This window comes from Primulina tabacum, chromosome 4 (assembly GCF_025594145.1).
Source record: "Primulina tabacum isolate GXHZ01 chromosome 4, ASM2559414v2, whole genome shotgun sequence".
Classification (NCBI taxonomy): Eukaryota; Viridiplantae; Streptophyta; class Magnoliopsida; order Lamiales; family Gesneriaceae; genus Primulina; species Primulina tabacum.
In genome coordinates, this window is record NC_134553.1 from 8,538,826 (window position 1) to 8,565,300 (window position 26,475).

At 32.9% G+C, this 26,475-nt stretch overlaps 4 protein-coding genes across 8 annotated transcripts; 3 read left to right on the top strand and 1 right to left on the bottom strand.

Annotated features, from left to right (window-relative positions):
• Positions 1–314: 314 nt before the first annotated feature.
• On the bottom strand, positions 315–4,435 carry LOC142542995 (uncharacterized). 3 transcript variants are annotated; one of them, XM_075649949.1, is made up of 6 exons: positions 4,144–4,435; positions 1,524–2,732; positions 1,386–1,436; positions 1,208–1,306; positions 930–1,094; positions 315–526 (listed from the first exon to the last, which is right to left on the bottom strand). In XM_075649949.1, exons 2-6 carry the CDS (start codon positions 2,679–2,681, stop codon positions 377–379), a joined length of 1,623 nt encoding a protein of 540 aa, XP_075506064.1. In that variant the 5' UTR covers positions 2,682–2,732; positions 4,144–4,435; the 3' UTR covers positions 315–376. The 3 variants fall into 3 exon arrangements, with proteins under 3 accessions (XP_075506064.1, XP_075506063.1, XP_075506061.1); XM_075649948.1 differs by having other exon boundaries at positions 1,524–2,708; positions 4,102–4,434; XM_075649946.1 differs by lacking the exon at positions 4,144–4,435 and having other exon boundaries at positions 1,524–2,934.
• A 12,308-nt stretch (positions 4,436–16,743) lies between these two features.
• Positions 16,744–19,218, top strand: LOC142542998 (uncharacterized). Of its 2 annotated transcripts, none has more exons than XM_075649954.1 (2): positions 16,744–16,895; positions 17,905–19,218. In XM_075649954.1, exon 2 carries the CDS (start codon positions 17,911–17,913, stop codon positions 18,991–18,993), a length of 1,083 nt encoding a protein of 360 aa, XP_075506069.1. In that variant the 5' UTR covers positions 16,744–16,895; positions 17,905–17,910; the 3' UTR covers positions 18,994–19,218. The 2 variants fall into 2 exon arrangements, with proteins under 2 accessions (XP_075506069.1, XP_075506068.1); XM_075649953.1 differs by having other exon boundaries at positions 16,744–16,884.
• Positions 19,219–21,100: 1,882 nt separating this feature from the next.
• On the top strand, positions 21,101–24,179 carry LOC142542996 (uncharacterized). 2 transcript variants are annotated; one of them, XM_075649951.1, is made up of 4 exons: positions 21,101–22,372; positions 22,499–23,308; positions 23,395–23,513; positions 23,601–24,179. In XM_075649951.1, exons 1-3 carry the CDS (start codon positions 21,667–21,669, stop codon positions 23,400–23,402), a joined length of 1,524 nt encoding a protein of 507 aa, XP_075506066.1. In that variant the 5' UTR covers positions 21,101–21,666; the 3' UTR covers positions 23,403–23,513; positions 23,601–24,179. The 2 variants fall into 2 exon arrangements, with proteins under 2 accessions (XP_075506066.1, XP_075506065.1); XM_075649950.1 differs by having other exon boundaries at positions 22,499–23,513.
• Positions 24,180–24,256: 77 nt separating this feature from the next.
• Positions 24,257–25,895, top strand: LOC142542997 (uncharacterized). The gene is made up of 3 exons (XM_075649952.1): positions 24,257–24,841; positions 24,930–25,038; positions 25,145–25,895. The coding sequence occupies exons 1-3, from the start codon at positions 24,291–24,293 to the stop codon at positions 25,805–25,807; spliced, it is 1,323 nt and encodes a 440-aa protein (XP_075506067.1). The 5' UTR covers positions 24,257–24,290; the 3' UTR covers positions 25,808–25,895.
• Positions 25,896–26,475: the final 580 nt, after the last annotated feature.

Here is a 26,475-nt window from a genome sequence, read left to right on the forward strand (position 1 = left end):
ATATCACACTTACACATACTGAAAGTTCAAATCTGGGCATATTTTCAAATTTTCAATCAACCAAGCTTGTCTCAATGATGCTCAAGCCACTAAATATATTATCAGAAAAAGATTTGGAAAAGGGTAACTTATCTTAATAAAACAACCTCGGATGCCAAATAAAGAAATTTGTTTGCCTCAACCCATGAGCACGAGATTTGATAACCATAATATATTTAAATCCAGAAGAAGAAATTCAAATTCTGACTTCTGAGAAAGGTTCTGTACCATCCATCAATTTGCGTTGTGCATAAAAAGGCAGCCAGTGACCATATATACAACCAAATGCCTAGATATCTATCACTAAAATCCAAGAAAAGAGGGGAGGGACTTTTCACTAAGACGACGACGATTCCGATGGGGCCGCAGCAACCTTGCAAATGGGGCACCAATTCTTGAGCCGCAACCACTGGTAAATGCATGTAATATGATACCCGTGCTCACATTCCACCAATGCACCAATCTCATCCCCGAGAGCAAAATCCTCCTGAAAATTATGGTGGTTGTGTCAAGAGTGTCATCTTCCCTCTATTTCTACAACTTTAAAATTCGAACAGTATATGCATGTTCTCCTGGAGCTCTTACAATCAATTGAATCAGAGAATAGTGATCGTAGAGTAACACATGGTCATGCCAAGAGATTAAGATGGTTTAATCATCTAGTGTAAATTTTCAAGTACAAGTAACTCACCTTTCTTTTACATATATTTTTAATCTCTACCAACTAAGCATGGAGCAGGTTAATATCCTCCAAGATTTAGGTTTCAAACAAGATATTCAATAAGTGTTCCAAGTAAATTGTCTATTCTTTAACTTCATAATGTTTCCTCGGAGCTGTGGTGAGGAAAGTACAATAATCACGGTGAAATAACTAACAAAAAATTGATCACCTGACAAATACTGCATTTGATGTTGTCTCCATCTTCATCCATTCCGGAAGCTTGTACTTCTGATGAGGTAACCTGATATATGCTCCTCCTGAGGCATTTTGTCAGTGCCTCTTCAGGAACTGCTGTGCTCACTGAGCCCATCCTATCTTCTAGAGCTAACAGTTCCTGTCAGATGTCATGCATATTGAACTCCATTAAAACTGGTGCAAAAATTCATTGCAAGATATAAGATCACAACTCAACAAGGCATGGTAGAAGTGCATTAAGGCAAAACCAACCTCATATGACATATTATCGATATCCAGTCTCATATCTCTGTGTTGGTCATGGATGTTCAAACTACCCAGGAACAAACTCGAATCCAGGGCAAGGATTTGCTGTAAAAGAGAAGGCAAGGCATGCTCATTAATAAATATTTCAATTTGATGTTACTGGAGAGAAAGGGAGATAAGAAACCTCATGTGTCAGCTCCTCGTCTCGTTCCATCCTCTCAAGAGCTAATAATAACTGCACCATGATTTTATAATTTTTAAAATGATTATAGTTCAGGAAAACAAAATGCTTAGAAAATTTGATGAACTATAAGAACTATACCTCAGTGACTCCATCAATGTTATATCGTTGCAATGCATCATGACTCATGAATTGAGTAAAACCGAGTTCACCCGAAGTGAGAGGCATGAAAGTGGATTGGTAATCATCATTGCTGCTGGAAAGACTATAGGAGGAGCTTGAACCACTAGAAAAGCCGTTTGCTGAAAAGTGCTGTGAGGAACTTGAGCCACCATTATTGATAGGTGTTCCAGATTGAGAAAACTGAGGGCTACCTGAAACAGGTTTCCTAGCAGAGGAACTGTTCCTCATATTTGGTCTGGTAGAAAGCCTTGTCCTGTCGTTTATATTCACTGCCCTCTGAGTCCTGAAGGAAGTGACACCTTTGTTAACCTCTCCAGAAGCTCGACTACTATTTCTTGAATCACGGATGGAGATACTACAATTTGAAGGGGATATATTCCCATCAATGGATGATGCAGCAGTTGTTTTTCTACGAGACAAGAAGCCTTCCCTTTCTGGGATTTTCTTATCCATCAGATTCTTTCTGACTGGCTTTGAAAATGATGATGAACTTGATGGCATGACATCGGGTATGGAATTGCATTTCAGACTCTTGAGTCCATACCTGCTCCCACAACCATCCTTAGATGGGCCTTGTTTTGGGCTTTTAGAAACGGATGGAATAGAGGAAGCTGGCAAAACAATTGGCTTGTGCAAACCTGATCTGACCTGAGATATTTTTTGAGGTCTAATGCTCGATGATGCACTAGAACTCCCAGTTTCGGTCACAGTGAGTTTTCCAGTTTGACTCGTAATGGGTAAAGGCGTTGGCTCTAGAGCTTCTGAACTACCAGAAAGACCACCACCTGATGGATAAGATTCCAACTTTGAAGACACCTTTCTCGTTGAATCAGAATTCAACTCTTTTCCACTGGTTATCACATAATTGCCCCTGGAGGAATCTCCATATGTTTTGTTCCTATTCAAAGAACGTAAAGAAGGCTTAGAACATTTGGATATATCTGAGGTTCCAAGTTTTGCATTCTGACTATACTTAATTCTGCCACTGCATCCTATTCGGTAACAAAATTGAATATTTTGATCCCTTTCAGCAGCTGCATCTTTTAAACCAACATTATATCCTTTCTTGGATTTCGTAAGCCCACCTGCACTTCTTTTACCAGAGCATGCATCCATGGCTATTTGTTGTACTGAGATTCTATCCTGTTCCAGCAAAAGATTTGCAAACTTCATATAAATATTCGCGTGCCTAATTTAAACCACACAAAGGGGGCTCTCACATTTTGTCTGAATAGATAAAAGACCGCATAATTGCTTAAAACTCACAAGCATTTTGCAATTATGGGGCTTGCCAATGGTGAACATTACCCAAGCTTACCTTAGAACAGTTCAAAAAAATATAAAGAGACTAAAGTGTGAGACGAAAAAAGTGAATCGTGCAGATTAAAGAATAAAGCATGAGCAGATTATGTAAATAGTTATAAAACAAATAATTAAACAAGAATCATCCATGATCAAATCCTCCAGCTTGAGTAGTTCCGCTCAACCAACGCCAGCGGGTATGGACTGTTGCTAAACTTTAAATATTTACAAATTGGCATGTGCCAGCATCAATAGAACTTGGTTAGAAAAGGAAAAAGTAACAAATACATCAAAATGCAGGAGCTTAGCCAAAAACTTATCAACATTGTATCAAAATCCGAAAAAAATACAATAATAATCTACAGCCCACCTTAGACATTAAGAGTGTATCCCCATGATTAATATTTACAAACATACTCTACAGAAATATACCATATACACAAGATGAGACAGAAGAGGTCATATTGTCAAAGTTGTATTGCCTATGGAGTTTTCATATTTTAAAACTCCATGAGAGGCGGATTTCGTTCTTCTTTCTTTTAAGTAAATTATCTGATTTGATTGCTTCATACTTTTCAATTCCTCGAGAAATACTTGATCAGAATCGCGCCGTCACAAATTTCAAGCAAATATGACTTTGCACTCTCTTCAATAACAGGCAAGCGATACAAGCTGGAAAAGAGAACAAAAGGTGTGTTTTTCTACAAGAAAATCATCAAACTAAACATAGGAAATCGATGTAAAAACAGTCCCCCCCTATGATCGAACAAAAGCAAAACAAATTTTACAAACATTAAAAATTAAACCCCTCGGCAAGGCTGAGGGAAGAAGTCAAATTCCCAATTGAAATAAGAGGCAGCCCGGTCAATATTGTAAGATTCTATCAACCTTGGCTCAATAACAACCAATGAAAAAAAAAAAAAGCACTGCAGCGATTTTTAAAACAAAAAACCATGTCGGAAAATCAAGCATGGACTCAAAATTTACACAACCCAAAAAAACTCAAGAAACCTTTTAAAAAATATGGATTCCCCAATCAAATTCAAAACTCTGAAAAAAAACTGACCATCTAACAAGAATCAATCAAGAAAACAAACAAGAACTGATCGCAGCACAACCAAATAGATAATCCAACAAAACCAATCAAGAATCAGAACGATGACAATCAAGAAACCAATAAAATTCAAACATATCGATCAAAATGTCAGCAAACTCTATCTCTTCCACCCTTTACCTTTCTTCCTCCTTTTCCACAGTTCTCCCTTTTCTCACCAACACCAGAAAATAGAAGGTTCCAACAACTACACGATCAGGAGAGGGTCTTGGCCTATATTCACATATAAATACAGAAATAGGCTCTCAAGGAAGAGGTCTATCTATGGTCAGATATACTTAAATTTATGTATTTGAATCCATATATATCTAATTATCTTATATACGTATTTCCACGTGTGAACGTATATATGTACAGTGTTAACGATCCGAGGGTAACGGGAGACCGAGTTTTATGCAATTTGGGAAGCCATTAAACATAAACAAATCCTCAACAAATCACCGCTGAAATGCCGTCCACCCTTTTATGTCTCGTGAACAGATTGCGGCCGTTGGATATGGATACGCACATATGGTGGAAGGTCAACGATTAAGGGCGAGTCCACTGCCCTCCCATTATTATTGTCTTCCCCTGTGTCTACGAGTCTCGTGGCGTCAAACAATTATACTCTGGTAAAACTTGTTTGAACAAGTATACGATCTCATGAATTTTTATCTGTGAGACAGGTTAATCTTAGCGATATTCACAATAAAAAATAATATCCTTAGCATAAAAAATAATAATTTTTCATAAATGACCCAAATAAAATATTCGTCTCACAAAATACGATCCGTGAGACCGTCTCACACAAATTTTATCAACTTGTTTTTACTTAATTTTTAGGAAATAGTTAACACAAAAAATCATTCATTCATATAATAATTCTAGCATCTTTTCGTACAAAAACTTTTGATGTTCAATATTTTTTTCTTACTTTTTAAATATTTTTTTTATAATGTTTAAATTTTAAAGTATAGATAAAGATAAAGAGATATATAATTGATTTTAATTATTTTTTTTAAAGTAGATGAGATAAGGCAGTTATAATTAAATTACAAATTTATTAAGATTGATTTTATCTTAAAATAATGATATAAAAGATCAGATTTATTTTTCGTAGTTCCAAAATTAGTTATTCGAAGATCTTCGATCTTATTAATTATATAGCAAAAAAGAAACAATTACTTATGTATATAATTGTAATTTAAAAAATTTGTTTCGAATTTAAATGATTAGAAGTTTACCAATCACTCGTGAGTGATGACGACATGTAAATCAGTGGAGATAAAATAAGGTTTTTTAGGGCCACAAATCTATTCTATTTTATTAAGATTGAACACATGATAGTAACTACCTAGGAGGACATCAACTTTTTCTTCCAATTTTACCCTTATATGATACTAATATTACACTTTTGTTTTTTGTTATTTTGTTTTTTTTTTTATTTCAACACACACTTTTATTTTTTATTTTTGTTATTTCAACAATTCAAATATCAATTTAGTCACTTCATAAATTGTCAAATTACACTTTCGTCCATCGATAATGATAAAAAAAATTTATACAAACACGCATCGCTGTACTTAGCCATAAATAGATAGACACCAAATATACAATTTACTAATATTCACCAAAACCCACTGCCAACCTTAGAGTTGCAACACTTGGCCTCTTCCAAACCAATAAAATTTTGGCACGATGTTGGTAAAATATCGTTATATCAAAAATATATATAAAAAAATTCATGCTTTTGTAATTCAAAGGTCAGTAATTACTAATACTAAACAAATTCATCAAAACAGTCAAATAGACCAGGAAATATGTATACAAAACAAATCCATCAAGACAATAAACATCAACCGCAACATGTGTCTGGAATTCAAGACATCAATGAACACCAAAACTTCAACTGCAACATGTGCGACTTCTTCATCCGCTATCTTTGCAACAATGTCTGAGGTCTTGTGATTTCCGAAGCCTTTCAGTTTTTCAACAAGTCGAAGCTCATCATTCAATCCTCTAGCTAGCTGTAAGGTTAGGCTACAGAGATAAGACTTCTCAAAAGTTTAAATTCTCAACTATGAGTCGAGTTGCTTCACTGAACTTTAATTTGGACTATTCCAACATGATGAGTTCACACAGAAGTTAAATGCTTTATTTTGGTACGGTATCGATATATATTGTTTTATAAAAAAATACCTTATATTTTTAAAAAATTTAATTTTATTATTTAAAAATATTATATTTTTTTAATTTATATATATTATTTCGATATATACCGAAAATTTTAAATTTCATACCATTACCGTACCGAATATTTCGGTATCGGTACCATACCGTACCGAATATTTCAGTATATCAAAAATTTCAATAAATTTGGTATTTTTCGGTATGATAACTTCGGTATACCGAAAATTCGACATTTTTATCCACCTCTAAACTTCCCCCTCAATTGTGCATCCAGCAATCCACTAATCGAATTATTTTTGTGGAGCCTCTATGAGATGTAATATATATTAGCTCACCTTGTATACATGTTGCATATATGTTCAGTCAATTTTTTTTATATAAGTTAGTTTATTAAAAAATGAAATTCAATTTGAAAATTAAACTTTAAGGTTTTAGTGATTTTTTTAGCTTTTGTTTTTTACAATAAATACAATTTTTCATGCCAAAAAAATAATTAATATGGGACTAAAAAAAGAAAGTGTTGAAAATTAATATTTAAAAAATATGTATTGAATATTTGAATGTTGAAAATAAGAGTTGTAAATATTGAAAATTAGTGTGTGATGATGTATGTATGATGAATTTATATTTGAATTATTTGTAAAGAAATTCTATAAATAGATCTCTCATTTGTGAAAAAAATCACAATTGAGTAGAGAGAAAATTTTATAAAGTGTGTAGTTTGGTAAATTTTGAGAGTTTGAGATTTTTACTTTTTACCATAAATTTTTACTTTTTTATAACACGTTATCAGCACGAAGCTCAAAAAGTCCTCCATATTTTTCCAAGCTCCAAAACAGAAGAAAAAGGTAGCAAAAGTAATAATATTTATTTTACTGTTTATTTATTTATTATGTATATATTTAATATATAATATAATGTTATTCAGAAATAATAAAAATAAATTTTTCAAAAACTTGTTATAAATCCTGAGAGGATGTTAAGACGACATCCCACACTCCCGATAAGGGATACAACAAGTATAAAAGCTTATAAGATTTTTAAACAAAATAACTTATGACACCTCATTATAATAATGTGATATGATATACATAATTATTTAAACATGACTAATATTATATACATCATATTATTACCATAAAATTATACAAATACATACATTCTTTTTTGTACACCAAATATCATAAATAGTAAAAAAACGGCTAGTTTTTGCCCGATAAATATGATCTCACAAACACATTCAATCACTCCAACTTTCTCTTCTTCTCTAAACAATTATTCTTCATCAAATTTTTGAAGAAAAAAGATGGCTTTCTCAAGATTATTTTTAATTATATTAGTTATCATACTAACGAGTCTTGTATTTATCGGAGAATATCCTCCTCGTGTGTTTTCTTTATTTTTACGAATGCTTGTACTTTTTGTTTATCCATTACTTTGTATTGCAATATTCATTAACTAATAAAATGCATCGTAATTTTTTTAGTACCACATGTCAAACTTGGCAAAGCTCGAATTCATTGCTCTTGGTATTACGGGGAAAATATTATATGCCATGGACTATGGATGTAGAAATGTATCTTGAGTCATTGGTCTAAATAAGACCATAAAAGAAAATGGCATATCCACAGCACAAGAAAAGGCAAAAGCCATAATATTTTTTGCGTCGACATCTCGACGGGGGATTAAAATGTGAATATCTAATTGAGAAAGATCCCATGGCTTTGTGGAAGGGATTAAAAGAAAGATTCGAACATATCAGGGAAGTTATAATTCCGACCGCCCGGGATGAATGGAATACGTTGAGATTCCAAGATTTTAAAAAAAGTCAGTGATTACAACTCGGCGATGTATAGAATAATCTCGCAATTGAAATTTTGTGGGCACGAGATTACTGAATTGGAAATGCTTGAAAAAACATTTTCCACTTTTCACGCATCGAATATAACTCTACAACAACAATACAGAGTGCGTGGATTTTCGAGATATTCTGAACTTATCGCCTGTCTCCTTGTGGCGGAAAAAAATAACTAGCTGTTAATGATAAATCATCAGGCACGACCCAATGGTTCAACGGCATTTCCTGAAGTAAATGTCGTAAGCAAAAATGAATTTAAATCTGGAAACCAAAATCAAAGTTATAGACAAGATTTTGGTCGAGGACGAAATCGAGGTCGTGGACATGGACGTGGAAGTGGTCGTGGTCGTGGACACGGCCTTGGTTTCGAAAATAATCGAGATAGTTACTTCTATAACTCATATTAAAAGAACGTCCCAAACCATCCACTGACAAGGCATCATGAGAATATGAGTGTTAATGATAATCACTCCAAAATATTTGAAAGTTCTTGTTTTAGATGTGGTACTCCAGGACATTGGTCCCGTATTTGTCGAGCCCCTGAGCACCTTTGTAAACTTTATAAAGAATCAATAAAGGGGAAAGAAAAGGAGACCAACTTCACTGAACACAGTGAACTTTTGAGTGATTCAACTCATTTTGATGCTGAAGATTTTCTGATTGATTTATCGGACAATGATCAATTTGCTGATGGAATAAATATGTAAAATATTTTATTTTTCCATGTACTCGTATGATAATCTTTTATCGTGTGTTATATTTTTACATATGTATTGTATTTTATTTTATTTTTATAAATGTATTGTCAGTAATTTTATTTCATTGCATATTTTTTTGAAGTTCAAATATGGAAAATGATATGAACAAAGCTGAAGTTTGCATACCTGATAGTGGTACAACGCACACTATCCTTCGAGATAAAAGATATTTCTTGGAACTAAAACCAACAAAAACAATGGTGAATACAATATCAGGTCATGTAGACTTGATTAAAGGTTGTGGTAAAGAACAATTTTTGTTACCTAATGGTATAAAATTTTTGATCAATGATGCTTTGTATTCACCACAATCGAAAAGAAATTTGTTGAGTTTTAATGATATATATTTCCATGGGTATGATACTCAAACAATGAATGAAGGGAATGAGAAATATATGTGTATTACCACATATAAATCAGAAAAGAAATATGTGATTGAAAAACTACCAATGCTCCATACTGGATTGCATTATACACATATAAGTCCCATTGAATCAAACATGGTAGTTGATAATTCTTCAATATTAACCAATTGTCATGATCGATTAGGACATCCTGGTTCAACAATGATGCGAAGAATTATAGAAAATACGCATGCTCATCCGCTGAAAGACCAGAAGATCTTTCAGAATAATAAGTTTCAACGTAAAGCATGTTCTCTTGGAAAACTTATTATAAGACCATCACCAGCCAAAATCCAAACTGAATCACCAATGTTTCTTGAACGTATTCAGGGTGATATTTGTGGACCAATTCATCCACCATGTGGAACATTTAGATACTTTATGGTATTGATTGATGCTTCCAACAGATGGTCACATGTATGTTTATTGTCAACTCGAAATGTTGCATTTGCAAGTTTACTTGCTCAAATAATAAAATTGAGGAATCAATTTCTCGATTATACAATCAAGAAAATTAGGCTTGATAATGCTAGTGAATTCACTTCTCAGAATTTCAATGATTATTGTATGTCTATGGGAATCATTGTTGAGTATCATGTTGCTCATGTGCATACACATAATGGATTGGCTAAATCATTGATTAATCATCTGCAACTGATTGCTAGACCAATGATTATGAAAACAAAGCTACCTATTTCTATATGGTGACATGGAATTTTACATGCCGCTGCATTAATTCGCATCAGACCAAGTGCATATCATAAATACTCTCCATTGCAGCTTGCATTTGGTAAAGAACCAGACATTTCTCATCTGAGAATTTTTGGATGTATGGTGTATGTTCCTATTGCACCACCTCAACGAAAGAAAATGGGACCTCAAAGAAAGATTGGAATTTATATCGGTTATGATAGTCCATCAATCATTTGATATCTTGAACCTCAGACAGGTGACTGTGTTCACAGCACGTTTTGCTTATTGTCATTTTAATGAGGAAATCTTCCCAATGTTAAGGGGAGACAAGAAATATACCGAAAAGAAAATTACATGGTATGTATCATCATTGTTACATTTGGATCCAAGAACAAAACAATGTGAAAAAGATGTACAGCAAAATGTGTACTTGCAAAGAATAGCAAATCAAATACCAGATGCATTTACAGATGCAAAATGGGTAACTAAATCATATATATATGCTATAAATGCTCCTGCTCGAATTGAAATTCCAAAAAAACAAATTGAAAAAATTCATGATGTCGTAAAACGCCTGAAGCGTGGAAGGCCAGTCGATTCCAAGGATAAAAATCATCGAAAAAGAAAATTCATAGATAAACACGATCATCACAAAATAGAGAATGATGTTTCTGAAGAAACACATGATGATCACAAAATAGAGAATGATGTTCCTGAAGAAACACATGATGATGAAAATGTTCTGTCAGAACCACAAACTGGCGAGAATCGTGAAATCTCTATCAATTATATTAATACCTGGAAAAATATGGAACCGAAAAGATATAGAAAAAATTGATGATATATTTTATTATAATATGGCAACCGGCATCATAAATTGATGATATATTTTCTTATAAAGCTCGACTTGTTGCACAAGATTTTTCTCAAAGACCTGGAATTGATTATGAAGAAACGTATTCTCCCGTGATGGATACAATTACGTTTCGGTATTTGATTAGCTTGGCGGTATCTGAAAATTTAGGAATGCGTCTTATGGATGTTGTTACAGCTTACTTATATAGATCAGTTGATAGTAATATATATATATATATATATATATATATATATGAAAATCCCTGAAGGATTTAAGATGCCTGAAGCACAAAGTTCAAAACCCAGAGAATGTTATTCTGTGAAATTACAAAGATCATTATATGGGTTAAAGCAATCCGACCGAATGTGGTATAATCAGCTAAGTGATCACTTGATGAAAAAGGGATATGTAAATAATTTAATATGCCCTTGTGTTTTCATTAAGAAAACAACTTCCGGATGCGTAATTATTGCTATATATGTTGATGATTTAAACATCATTGGAACGAAAAAGGAAATTCAAGAAGTTGTGTCATACTTGAAGGAAGAATTTGAAATGAAGGATCTTGGAAAAATCAAGTATTGTCTGGATTTACAAATTGAACAAAAAGAATATGGAATATTTGTTCACAAGACAAATTATACAGAAAAGATCCTTAAACGTTTTAATATGGATAAATCAAATCATTTAACTACTCCAATGGTTGTTAGATCATTAAACATAGAAAATGATCCATTCCGTCCATGTGAAGATGATGAAGATATTCTTGGTCCAGAAGTACCATATCTAAGTGCTATCGGTGCCATTATGTATCTTACAAATTATACAAGGCCTGATATATATTTTGCCGTAAATTTGTTGGCAAGATTTAGCACATATCCAACAAAGAGACACTGGAACAGAATTAAACATATATTCCGTTATCTACGAGGAACGACAGACTTGGGACTTTTGTATTCAAAAGATGCTAATACAAGTATAATTGGTTATGCCGATGCTGGATACTTATCTGATCCACACAAGACACGTTCCCAAACCGAATATGTATTTACTCGTGGAGGCATTGCAATTTCTTGGCGTTCACAGAAACAAACACTCGTAACAACTTCATCAAATCATGCTGAGATTATTTCACTACATGAAGCAAACCGTGAATGTGTGTGGTTAAAATCAATGAGCCAACATATACAAATCTCATGCGGATTATCATTCAACGAGAAGTCTGTGATACTATATGAAGATAATGCTGTATAAGTTGCTCAAATGAAAGAATGATACATAAAAAGTGACAGAACTAAACATATTCCTCTTAAGTTCTTCGCATTCACCAAGGAGCTTGAGAAAAATAAATATATTGATGTTCGTCACATTCAATCAAGTGAAACTCATCAGATCTCTTCACAAAGGCACTTCCTACGACAATATTCAGAAAGCACATATATAATATTGGGATGCGTAATCTACGAAATCTATGAAGAATTGTTCGTGTCAACATAAGGGGGAGTTTACGTGACTGCATTCTTTTTCCCTTACTATGGTTTTTATCCAAATGGGTTTTTCCTATTAAGGTTTTTAACGAGGCAGTATAACAACACGTAATGAAAACAATCATTATGATCATCATCGCAATGGGGTGTATTGAAAATTAATATTTAAAAAATGTGTATTGAATATTTGAATGTTGAAAATAAGAGTTGTAAATATTGAAAATTAGTGTGTGATGATGTATGTAATGATGGATTTATTTTTGGATTATTTGTAAAGAAATTCTATAAATAGATATATCATTTGTGAAGAAAATCACAATTGAATAGAGAGAGAATTTTTATAAAGTGTGTAGTTTTGTAAATTTTGAGAGTTTGAGATTTTTACTTTTTACCATAAATTTTTACTTTTTCATAACAGAAAGAAGTGTATTTTGAAGATTATAAAAATTATACTAAGACACTGTTTTGTCTCTTTTATGACTCAAATATTATATATTATTATACATTATTGATATACTAGTGTTTCGCATATGAGTTGTATGCTTGTATAAATTTTTTTTTTGTAATTAATTTTATTAATAGTAAATAGAGGTAATATTATAATTGTAAAAATTAATAAGAGACAACAATACAATTTGGAAAAAACTAGGGGTGTCAAAATCAGACACGACCCATAACTCGACACGGTTCAACCCAAAAAAAATCAGGTTTGGGTTTGAGACTTTTTGGTTCGGGTCAGATCGGATTGAACCCGATAGCTGATCCGAAAAAATGATCGGGTTGGCTGGGTTGGGTTCAGGTTGACCTGAATTTTTTAATTTTTTTTAAGAAAAATATAATTAATAAATATTTTCTACGTTTTTATATATTATATATTTGAAAAAATATTTATTGTATATTTATATTATAAATTTTCATAATTTAATATTTATTTTGAACATTTTTTATTTTTTAAACAATTTTTTATTTGATTTCGTAAATATACTTTATTTTTCTACAATTAGATTTTCAAATTTAAATCATATATACGAAGGAGATTTTGTTATTATGTGTTTAAATTTTTTTTTTGAATTTTATTTAATTTTCTTTAAAAATTTAAAAAAAATTCAAAAACGAATTGATCGGGTTGATCCGGGTTCGGGTTCGGGTTGAGTGGTTTTTGAATACTCAACTCGACCCAATCCACTCGGATTGACACTCTTAGAAAAGAAAAAAAATAAATTGAAAAATCGAATGAGACATCACAGTTGATGACATACCGTATTTGTCGGTCTAACCCCTTTCGCATAAGATAATATATATTAATCATATTTTACATGTGTTGAATGCTTGTACAATATTTTTTTTGTAATAATTTGATTTATATTAAAACAAAAGTAATATTATAATTGTAAAAATTAATGAGTGAACATGACAATCAAAAATTAAGTCGAAAAGCCACATATAGACACCAAAATTAACGACAAACCGCATTTGTCGGTCTAATCCTCTTGTTTAATATAACACTAGTCACCGAGGCACACGCGTTGCGTGTGTCATGAATATATTGAGCTAATATATTAAACATTCATGATTTGACAACAGCATGACACCGAAATATTTTGTACTGGAATCATGAAAAGCAATGGATTCCAAAGCTTAAATAAATCTGTCAAACTCAATTTGTTACCATACATTATATAGGTTTTTATCATAAAAAATAATATTTTTTTGAAGCCGCAATAGCATCTCATGTGATATAATGATAAATGTCAACGTAAAAGAAGTAAACAAATAGTCGAATGATTTTCCAAAAAATATCATAATATCATCGAACTAAATTTTATTGAATATAAAAACCTCAAATTTGTCTCCTAAATTCAGCTAATAAGTTGACCAAAAACAATTAAAATTATATTTATCTTTAGACATTGTATGCATTAGTTAAACCTTCTATGTTCTAGCGTAATAATCAAATATTCATTTTATTGAATCATACTCAAGTACAACATAAATGTACAAAAGAAATAGAGCACTCTATTAAAATGTGCTATAAAAAAATTGACATGACAGAATAAAATGTAAATTACTGCAAAGATTTCGCTAAATACATGAAAAATAAAGTATAAATTGACAAACTCTTTTATTTACCAAAAAAACCAAAATATTGTAAGTAGATTATTTCACAAATATGAACAATACAAATTCTTGCAATAGTTGAAATAGAAATCAACAATTTAAGTAGATATAACAATGGAAATAATAATTTTGTAAATTCATACTAAGGTCAAGTTTATTACTGTAATATTAAGAATTTTAAAAACCCGTGGCATTGGCTATTTATAGAGACCATTGGTTGGATTCCTGCCTCTATCATCCACGTTTTCCATGTATGAATCGTCGGATTTAAATACATATGCAACAAAGATTCAAATATACCAGATTAGTAAAAATGCAAATGTGCCAGATAAAAGTTCAGATTTTGAGATCGGAACTATGCAACTCTACAACTTTCATTGGAATCATATTTCCAAAATGACGTCGAAAATCAACAACAAAGATCTCCACAAGTATGCTATTTTTTTCATTCCAAATTTCAAGAAAACATTTTAATACTATATTGTGGAAAATTTAAAAAAGATTTAATACTATATTGTGGAATCATATTTCCAAATTGATGTTGAAAATCCACAATATAGTATTAAAATGTTTTCTTGAAATTCGGAATGAAAAAAATAGCGTACCTGTAGAGATCTTTGTTGTTGATTTTCAACGTCATTTTGGATAGAAAACATGTTATTGACATTGTTTTCTGATCTATGTTATCTTGAACTTGTGGCTTTCATTTTTCAATATTTAGATATCTGCAAGAGAAATATATTCTCATTCCATCAAAGTCAACCTAAAGCATAACCTAACATACTGAAAGAAGAACCCATTGCCTAACTATTTAAAAAAATTCAAAATTCTGTCACTAAAAATGATAAATTTATTGCAAGTCGTGAAGAAAGAGTAGTAGAGAAACAGTTGAAGAAGCAGAAGATTAAAGTTTAAATATTTTTTTTTTAAAAAAAAAAGATGTAAAAGACATATGCAATGCAAAATCATGATAAATGGTCCAAAATTCGAGTCCAAATATTAAAAAATGGTCCCGAGTTTTGGTTCACGTTTGAACGCATATGAAAGGTGACGTCTCCTAAGGAATGGAAATATAATTCAAAAACTCTAAAAAACACGTACCTGGGAAGTATGATTCAAGTGCAAAATGGAGTAATACACCAAGATAGCCCGTCTCCACGATCCTCACATCAAGCTTTTATCAGTGAGATACATTCACAATAATATCATAAATTCATTCAAATACCTTAACAATATCAAACTTTTGCCTAATTGCTCACTACAAAAAAAACAATGTATTAAGACCAGGTCTTCCAGGAGCGTTTGCTTAACCGCTCCCAATAAGTGTAGCAGCAAGAGTGGTGGCACGGACCCGTTTGTAATGGGTTCGAATTGTAGGAGCGTTTGTGGAACCGCTTCGCCGGAGCACTTGCAACAACGGTTCACCAAAATCGCTCGTACCGTAATGAAATATAGTTGCGGTTATCCAAAACCGCTCTTATCGTCATGAAATATGAGAGCCGTTTTCAAACAGATTCATTTTTAATCCCGCCGGCACCAAGATTGCAACACTAGATCGATTTCATTGTTAAAAAATCCTAATATACCAGCAGTATATCAATCATAATTATACAATTTTTGTACTTTAAAATATAAATTTGTATAATATAATTTCCCGGCCCTAAAAACACTCACAAATAATACTGTGTATTTACATAATTTAGATGAGAAAGTCGTGAACCACGTGCGTTACCTTAAATTAGAGTTTGAAACTTCACCACATAACACTTGTCATGATTAGTCACCACGACAAGGGAGACAATTATTCTATTTTCTAATTTAATTTAGAATGTCAGAATCAAATATAATTGATTTACAAATGCAAATAAAAGTTATATTAAATAATTAACTAAATTAAATCGTAATTGTACAGATAATTTTCAATTTGACATGAAGCTCCCGTCGAGTAATTGTAAGTCAGATTGAATACCTTCATCGCGCAATTAGAAATTATAAACCATGTTTTAATAAAATCAAAATAATTTATTAATTAATATATATAGCTTTTTAAGAAATATACATTTGACTCGACATCTTATTTATAATATTATAGACAAATCGATATATATGCATATAATTAATTCGTAGAATTCAAGACATCCTTAAGCGAAACAACAATACGCTATCATTTTGCGTTTTATTATTCATATCAAACAGTGTTGTTTCAAATATTAATTAAAGGTTTACGTCTTATAGTAACCATCTTGATCACAAAATGAATATTGCCTAAAATAACCCAATTTTTATATATTAAATTGTTTTTTTCCTCGGTAAATATAGGAAATTTTTTATGATTAAATAAAATAGGAATATAGGAAATTTTTTATGATTAAATAAAATAGTTAGCAGCGGTTTAATAGACTCAGATCCAAATTTCCCAGTTCTTTTACCTACGTCTCACATACTCGCCGGCCGCAAACGTTAATTCTTCTTCTTGCTTTTTCAAAATCCAAGCTTCCGAGGTTCTTCAAAAAATAATAGCAATCCTCTGCGCTGTTGCTGTCGGAAATAAACTCACTTGGTAACACTCATGTAATCCATCTTCTGATTTCGTTAAAAATTGTTTTACAGATGTGATTCAGTGTTTTGTTTTTAAATATGTGATTCGCTATTTTATATTAAGGTACTTGGATACGTGTTTGGTCCGACATCTGTTGCTTATGAATTATTATGCGACATAGAATTGAAACGATACTGAAACGAGAATGATAAGTCCTTTAGTGAGTCTTCTCGATGATCCTGGAGTCGAGGTTTCAGGGGAAGCTTGTGTCGCGCTTACGAAGTTTGCTCTTAGTCGGCCAATTTTTTAAAGATTGCAAGTTAATCCCTATTTGATAGTTTCCGAGTTTCTGAAATTGTACATATAAAATCAGTTAATGTTTTCTAGGATGAGTAATCTACTTCATAGAACATATATATTAGAATGTACTCAAAGTTTCATACATTCATTCAACACAAAACAAGGGCAGAATCTGTTTTCAGCCCTCCATTTTCTTGCAAAGGGATTCAAGAAAACCGCAAGCCTTGCCATGGTTAGTCTCGTATCATACTGATTACCTTACCGTCCGCTAAAACAACATAATCAATTTCATACTAATTCATCAATCAATGACCCGAGCTAACATTTACTCCTTGTTGGATATGCAAAGTGGCCACTGTGAGAAATTCATTTAAAAGTTTGAATGGAGGGCTGAAAACAGATTATGCCCTTGTTTTGTATTGAATGAAGGTATGAAACTTTGAGTACTTATGTTCTACCTAAAACTTTTAGTAAACCTCCAACATATTTACTAAACGAGAAATAGATTTTTTTGGACAATGATTGGGAAAAATTCTTCAGTTTAGAAACATAGAATGTGATTTTAATTGATTTTAGTTGAATTATATTGGCATTCGATAAAGTTTAAAAATTATTGTACTCGATTAGTATAGTATAGATATTTAAAATTCCTTGTATGATTTTTTCTTTATTATGTCATTTACTGTTCGATGCATTCATTATTACATATATGTATTTGAATTACTTAAAATAATTTAATAGGTTCGAATGGAGAAAGCTTGGATGGACTATCCCCACGGTAGTCTTGAGTATCGGGTTGGAGTCCTACACTTTTTACGTTACGCATTTGATGACACAAATGACGAAGACACAAAGCCATGTCCTTGTCGCAAATGCATAAACTCATTGAATCATGATCGTCAGACAGTACACGAACATCTGTTGATAAATGGTATTTTACGAGATTATCGTATTTGGAGTTTTCACGGAGAAAAACTTATCATACAATCTCATGATAGCGTAAGTACCGATCTTCCGGCTTCTTCTAAGGAGGTTTCTAGTATGGCTAATCATGAACCTATGATACAAGACATGTTACGTGAAGCACTTGGGATTCCTGAAGAATCGTTTATGAATAATGAGAACTACGATGGTGCATCAACAAGTCATATGGGGTATGACTCTAATGTTGAAGATTTTTATCGATTGGTAGATGATGCTAAACAACCACTGTATGCCGGATGTACGGAGTTTTCAAAATTGACGTTCCTTGTTGAGTTATTTCAGTTGAAAGTGAGTGGGAAATGGAGTGATAAATCATTCACGACATTGTCGGAGTTTCTTCGCCGAGCACTTCCATTTGAAGCACAGGTACCTAATTCTTTTTATGAGGCTAAAAAATTAATTTCTAAACTTGGACTTGGGTATGAAAAAATACATGCTTGTCCAAATGATTGCATGATTTATTGGGGAGAAAATAAGAATGAACAAGCTTGCAAAGTGTGTAGCCTCTCAAGATGGAAGGACTTGCGGAAAAAAACCAAGAAGTCAAGTAAAGGTGGAAAAAAACGTCTTTTGGTGAAGACTCCAGCCAAGATATTTTGGTATTTTCCTCTAAAACCAAGATTACAACGATTATTCATGTCAACTAAGATAGCTGAAAACATGCAATGGCATTCTAAGAAACGGGTTGTGGATGGAATTCTGAGGCATCCGGCTGATTCACAAGCATGGAAGGCATTCGATGAACGACATCGTGACTTTGCATCTGATGTTCAAAATGTACGATTGGGACTCGCTGCTGACGGCTTTAATCCTTTCAAAAATCAAAGTATGTCACACAGTACTTGACCCATTGTCTTAATGCCTTACAATTTGCCACCTTGGGAGTCCATGAAATCTCATTCAATTATTTTATCCACCTTAATTCCAGGCCCAAAAGCACATGGAAATGATATTGATGTGTACTTACAACCTTTATTGGCTGAGCTGAAAGATTTGTGGGAAAATGGGATGCCAACATATGATGCTTGCACCAAAAAAATGTTTCAAATGCACGCTGCATTACTTTGGACAGTCAGTGACTTTCCTGGTTTGGGATGTTTATCTGGATGGAACACATATGCAAAGAATGCATGTCCAACATGTGCTGATAAGACAGATGCTTTGTACTTGAAGAATGGCAAAAAGTGGTCATTTAGAGGGCATCGTCGCTTCTTATCTCCAGATGTAGAAATTCGAAAAATGGCGAGTTATGGCAAGTCAGAGCTACGTGAGTTAGATCTGACACCGTTGTCTGGATCCAATGTTCTTAAAATGACTCAAAACAAAAATGTCCTATTTGGTAAGAGTGATGCATCAAAGCCAACTGTACGAATAAAAACTGGGTCAATTGAACAGATGTGGCGAAAAAGAAGTATATTTTTTAGTCTTCCTTATTGGAAGTTTAATTTGATTAGACATAATTTGGATCCCATGCATATTGAAAAAAATGTTTGTGACAATATCCTTGGCACACTTTTAAATGATCCAACCAAGAACAAAGATAATGTTGCTGCGCGCAGAGATTTGAAAAATTTAGGCATTATGAAACAATTATGGCTACAGAAACAACCAGATGGTACATATTATTTTCCAACAGCTTGTTATTCTTTGAGTAAACCTGAGAAGAAAATATTTTGTTCGGTTCTTAAAGATATACGTGTCCCTGATGGTATGTCATCCGACATTTCAAAGTGTGTTGATGTTGAACGTGGTAGAATAATGGGTTTAAAAAGCCATGAATGTCATGTCATTATGGAATATTTCCTTCCAATTGCACTTCGTCGAGTGTTGTCAAAAAAAGTAGTTGCACCATTAATCATTTTGTGTGAATATTTTAAGGCAGTGTGCGGAAAGTCCTTACGAGAAGATGAGTTACAGAAAGCTGAAGAAGGGATTATACATTGTTGTGAAAAGCGAGCGCCTGGCTGCGCCTAGGCGACAGGCGCAGCCAGGCGCACCTGTTGCGCCTGGGTTAGGACCCAGGCGCAAGACATTAAAGAAGCTTAACCCAGGCGCAAGACATTAAAGAAGCGCGCGCCTGAGGAGCGCCTCGGCCCAGGCGCGCTGCTGTAGAAAGGCGAGCTCCTGTCGCTTTGGTAATACACCACGCAATTCATAATTTATAACTCAAGCCCAATAAAATTTAAAGCCCAATAACAAATAAAAGCCCTTTTTAATGTTTTAAATAAGCCCTACAATCTGCATGTACGTTACCGTTCCTTGAAATTTTTTCTGGAGTAGCGCAGCGGCCTTTCTCTTCATCTGAAACTCTCTGGTTCTGTTCGTCTCTCACTTTTCTACTGTTTTTCATCTTCTGTGCTAGTTTGCTTCTTCAAAAACTGTGAGTATATAAGAGTTGGTGGTTTTGTGCCTTGTGGATTACAATATAGGATTTATTGTATATGGATCAATGATCATCTTTCTACAATCTGCATGGCTTTGCTTGCTTGATGTCATACACTCATACTGTTGTTGTGGCCTATGATTAGGAAAAGAATTCTGTCTAGTATTTCGAGTCCAATTAGTCACACACCGGTTGTAACTTTTGATATAAAGATAAGAGAGAGGAATCTATCATTTAGTTGATGTCTGATGAATGGTTAAATATTGAGGTATAATATAGTTAATCCAATCTGTTATGTTGCAGGCCGAAGTAAAATATTTGGGGCAATTTTCGCATCCCCATCTCGTGAGTCTGATTGGCTACTGCTTGGAAGATGATAATAGACTTTTGGTGTATGAATTCTTGACTCGAGAAAGCTTAGAAAACCATCTTTTTCGAAGTGGGTTTATTTGGATTATGCAGTAATAATATATAAATCAATCTTGGGCTTATACTGTTGTTGCTGCAGTTTAGTTTTACTATTAGGATTTATAATCGTCTGTAATTATAATCTTGTTGCTTGATTATTATAATCTTGTTTTATTACTAGGATTTAGGATCAAGTCTGTTATTATAATCTTATTATTATAATGTTGCCGCAGACTTGCAGTTTACTTTTCCTTACTGTTGCTTGATTTCAAATTTCAATATTGGTTTATTACTTTATTACTTTCATTGCTTTTCGGGTGATTGGATTAATTAATATATTCTATTGCATCAATATATTTATATTTTATACTTTGTATTTATATTTTTAAATTTTGTATTTCAAGCTCATTAACTTACTGCAGTATTCTAGAATAAAACCTGGTTTTACAGATAAAAATGTCAAATTCTGAATCACAAGTCCTTCGAAAAGATTCAGCATGGAATTATGCAACACTAGAAGACCCAAAAAATACCAATAAAGTGAAGTGCAATTTTTGTGGGAAAACAACTAATGGTGGGATTTATCGACATAAACAACATCTTGTCGGAGGCAATAGGAATACAAAAACTTGCTCAAAATGTCCAGAGCATGTGAAAGAAGAAATTAGTTCTTATATGTCGAAAAAAAAAAGAACTGAAAAATCAAATGGATGTGATTCCTCACTTTGATGAAGTTGCAGAACAACACGAATATTTGGATTTGGAAGTTGAAGAAGATATACCGGCAAAAGGGAAACGACCTAAAACAGTTTCATTTGGTCAGCGTTCTAATCTTGCACCTGATTTTCCCTGGGAAGAAACTAAAACAAGCTGGTCCAATAGATTTATACTTCCGACAAGATGTTGATGAGACTGTATCACAAGGAAAGAAAAAAGATGCAAAGACAGCGAAGTTGTATGATGAAAATAAGAAGAAACTGAGAGAGAATGCTGTGCAAAAGTTCGCTAGATGGATGTATGATGCAAGTATTCCTTTTAATGCCGTGAATTATGATAGTTTTAAACCATTTATTGAAGCTGTTGGACAATTTGGTTGTGGAATGAAGCCCCCTACTTATCATGAAGTTAGAGTTACATGCTTAAAAAAGGAGTTAGAACATACAAGATTGATACTGAAAGAATACACGGATGACCATGTTAAATATGGATGCACTTTGATGGCAGATGGTTGGACTGATAGAAAAAATAGGACATTGATTAATTTTTTGGTAAATGGTCCTAGAGGGACTGTCTTTATAGAATCAGTGGATGGGTCGAGCTATTCTCACACGGGTGCGAAATTGTTTGATTTGTTCAACAAATATGTGCAACAAATTGGGGCAAAGAATGTGGTTCAAATTGTTACTGATAGTGCAAACGCAAATGTTTTAGCTGGTATGGTTTTAATTTTTAATTTTTTATATTAGTTATATCACTTTATATAAATTATTATATTATTTAAATTAAAGTTGTAACTTCTAATGTGTAATTTGTATATTGCATTTAAATTTTAATGAACAGGACGTCATTTGGAAGCACAATATCCTCACTTATATTGGTCTCCATGCGCTGCTCATTGTTTAGATTTGATGCTTAAAGATTTTTTTAAACTTCCTCACTTGAAGAAGGTATATGAAAGAGCAATGATGGTTAATGGATATATATATAACAGGCCCCGAGTTTTAAACATGATGAGAGAATTCACGAGGCAGAAAGATATGGTCAGAGCTGGAAAAACTCGTTTTGCAACCGCTTTTTTGACTTTAAAGCGGTTTCAAAATCACAAAGCGAGTTTGAGAAAAATGTTTACATCTGAGAAATGGACCACTAGTATATTTGCAAAGGAGGCACCAGGTAAGCGGGCAGCAGAGGTTATACTAATGCCTTCGTTTTGGAATATGATTGTTTATGCTGTTAAAGTAGGTGGTCCTGTGGTGAAAGTTCTTCGATTGGTTGATGGAGAAAAAAAACCTCCAATGGGCTATATTTATGAGGCAATGGATCGGGCTAAAGAAGCTATTGTTGCCTCATTTGATAACAAAGAAGATAAATATAAAGATATTTTTGCTATAATTGATCATAGGTGGACGATACAACTCCATCGACCTTTACATGCTGCTGGGCATTTCTTAAACCCGGAGTTCTTCTACTCGAATTCTAATATAGAAAATGATAATGAAGTTGTGACGGGTTTGTATAAATGTATCGCTAGGATGTGTGAAACCGAGGAGTTACAGGATAAGATCATGGACCAATTGCCAATGTACAAAAGGGCCGAAGAACTTTTTGGGATGCCCATGGCAGTCAGACAAAGAAACAAAAAATCACCAGGTAATCAATATTTTATTTTTATTATATGATAATTGATATGTAATAGTTTTAATGCTCAATTTTTTATTTTGTTTCAAAATTACCAGCGGAATAGTGGTTGGCTTATGGGTGTTCGACACTCGAATTGTAAGTGTTCGCGGTGAAAGTTCTTAGCCTTACTTGTAGCTCATCTGCTTGTGAACGAAATTGGAGTGTGTTTGAACATGTGAGTACTAAGTATTAGTCTTTAATGAAATATTAAATAAAATTTATTATTTTAAATCTAAAATTAATTTGTATCAAATTTGTGCAGCTTCATTCCAAAAGAAGAAATAGATTGGAGCAAAAAAAATTGAATGATTTGGTTTACATCAAGTATAACAGGGCTTTGAGGCGCCGATATGATATGCGTGATAGGATTGATCCTATTTCTTTGGCTGATATCGATGATAGTAATGAATGGTTGATGGGAGGATTAGATAATAATAGTGGTGACGAAAATGATCTCGTATTTGATGATGATAGTTTGACTTGGGGTGAAGTTGGACGAGCTTCTGGGGTTGATGAAGATGCCTATAATTTTAGATCTCGAGGCACATCCTCTACAAAAGAAGCAGCGGCTAGTACGAGTACATTAAATACGTATAAAAGAAGATCTACTATCTATCGTTATAGCAATGAAGATGATGAAGAAATTGATTTTGGCGAAAACGATGAGGAATCAGACAAATCTGGAGCTTCAGCTTCTGGAGATGATGATGATGATGATACAGTTGGGGAGGATGCAGATGAATTTGATGATTTAGATTTTTGAAGTTTTTTGGTTAATATATTATGTTGCACTTAGTCACTTACGACTTACTAATGAATTTTAGATGATTGGAGTTTGTTTTTTTTTTTTTGCTATGATTTATGCTACATTATCTGCTAATGAATTTTTATTTATATTTTTTTATCTTTGTCAAAATATTTTATATATGTTGAATTTTAAAATTTGTGTTAAATGCGCTTTACTTCAATAAAGCGTGCGCTTCGCCTCGCGCCTCGCGCCTCAGGCCCCAAGACACCCTTGCGCTTTAGTGCGCCTTGCGCCCCAAATAACTATGGGATTATACTGGCTTTGTGTCAGTTGGAAAGAATTTTTCCACCATCTTTTTTCACAATAATGGTGCATTTGGTGGTATATTTAGCATATGAAGCAAGAGTAGTTGAACCAGTACATTATCGATGGATGCATCCAATAGAAAGATATCTTGGTAAACTTAAAAATTTTGTTAGAAATAGAGCACGGCCAGAGGCAAACATTGAAGAGGCATATTTGGCAGATGAATGTGTTGTATTTTGTTCTCGTTATTTAGAGGGCGATAACTCATTCTACAATAATGAAACAAGACACAAAGAGACATCAAATTTTGAGTTTCCTTCATTATCAATGTTTCCACAAGTAGGACGACCTACGAAAGGGCGTCAAGTAGTCACCTTGGATGTCAAAACTCTAAATCAAGCTCATAGATATATCCTTTCGAACCGTACAATGTTGAACCCATATCGTGAGTATGTATACTTTTTTAAATTTTTTTTGTTCATTGTTTTTATCATCGATGAAAATTTCTAACTTCTAGTTTTTGCTACCATTGAACAGAGAATTTAAGAACGAGTTGAAGAGAAGACATAGATATGGTCGTCGTCCAACTAATTCTGAATTGGATGGTTTCGTACGAATGCAATTTGCGGACTGGTTTGCAAAAAGAGTAAGTAATTTATGATTATGTATTTGTACATCACAGGTTCATCGATAGACAAATCAATTTTTAAGATTCATCTGTGATAATTTTTGAAATTATTTGTATATTGTAGGTTGATCGAACAAATGAACAAATTGATGATTTAGATCTAAGAGCACTTTCATGTGGTCCCAATTCTGTGGCATTCCGTTATCATGGGTTCAATATAAATGGTTTTGCATTTCGCATGGTGGAATCTGAACAAAACAAAAAAAATCAGACTAGCGGGGTCATGGTGCAGTCTGCTCATGATAATGATGATCTCGAGTCAACCTATTATGGTCGATTAACTGATGTTATCTCACTTGATTATGGTGGTCGTGGACGAATCGTTCTTTTTCGATGTGATTGGGTTAATATTGCTAATGGAGTGAAAATTGATCTGTTAGGATTCGAAATGGTGAATTTTTCACGTTTGATACATACAGGAGAACGTGAAGAACATGAACCTTTTATTCAGGCTTCACAAGCTCAAATGGTCTATTATGTATGTGATCCAAAAGATGAGAACTGGAGTTGTATCATTCGTCACACACCAAGAGATATATATAATATGGGAGATGAAGATGATTTTGATACAACGCATTTCACTCATAATAATTTTTCTGGTGTGCAGTCGCTGTTAGTTGATGTAAATGTAATAGATATTGAGTTAATAAGAACTGACGTAGAGGGATCAATAGTTGAGGGCATGTCAGTGCTAAACAATGAAACAGATGATGAGAATTCAGATTGATTTTTCTTTTCTTCTTCTGAAAACTAGGTGCGTATTCTTCATCTTGTTGGGAAACTTGTTTATGGGCAAACAAAAACATTAGCATTTGAAAGAATGCCTTAGTTTGAGCTTTCGAACTAATTTGAAAGAATTGGTTATGCAATAATCCTCAAATCCATTATCCCTCTGTTCCATTTATCAACACATTCTAAATTAGGCACATTTGATAATTTGCGTTATGAATCATTACTACACTAATTTATTTATATTGTAGTTTTTTTTTCGTTTTATTCTCAATTTTATCAATTCGATCCCTTTCATATGTGTGGTTAAATGACATTTATATTGTGTGTGCTCACTTTTATCAATTCTCAATTTCACTTATAAAACTATGTATCAAGACCAATTGCGGGAAAATGGTGGGTTCAGTCGCATTTTTTTTGGATCATTTGCTAGTTCACGTTGATATTTATAAAATTAGAAAAACCATAAAATAAAAGTGTTAGCTAATCAATTCATTTCACTCATTTTTATTTAAATACTCATCTGACCAAAATATAATAACTCATTATCAATCTTATTTTTTTTATCTATATTCTAAAATTATAGTCATATTATTATTTTTATTTTAAATTTTTAGATAGTTCATACATACATATATATATGTGTGTAACTATGATCATCAAATA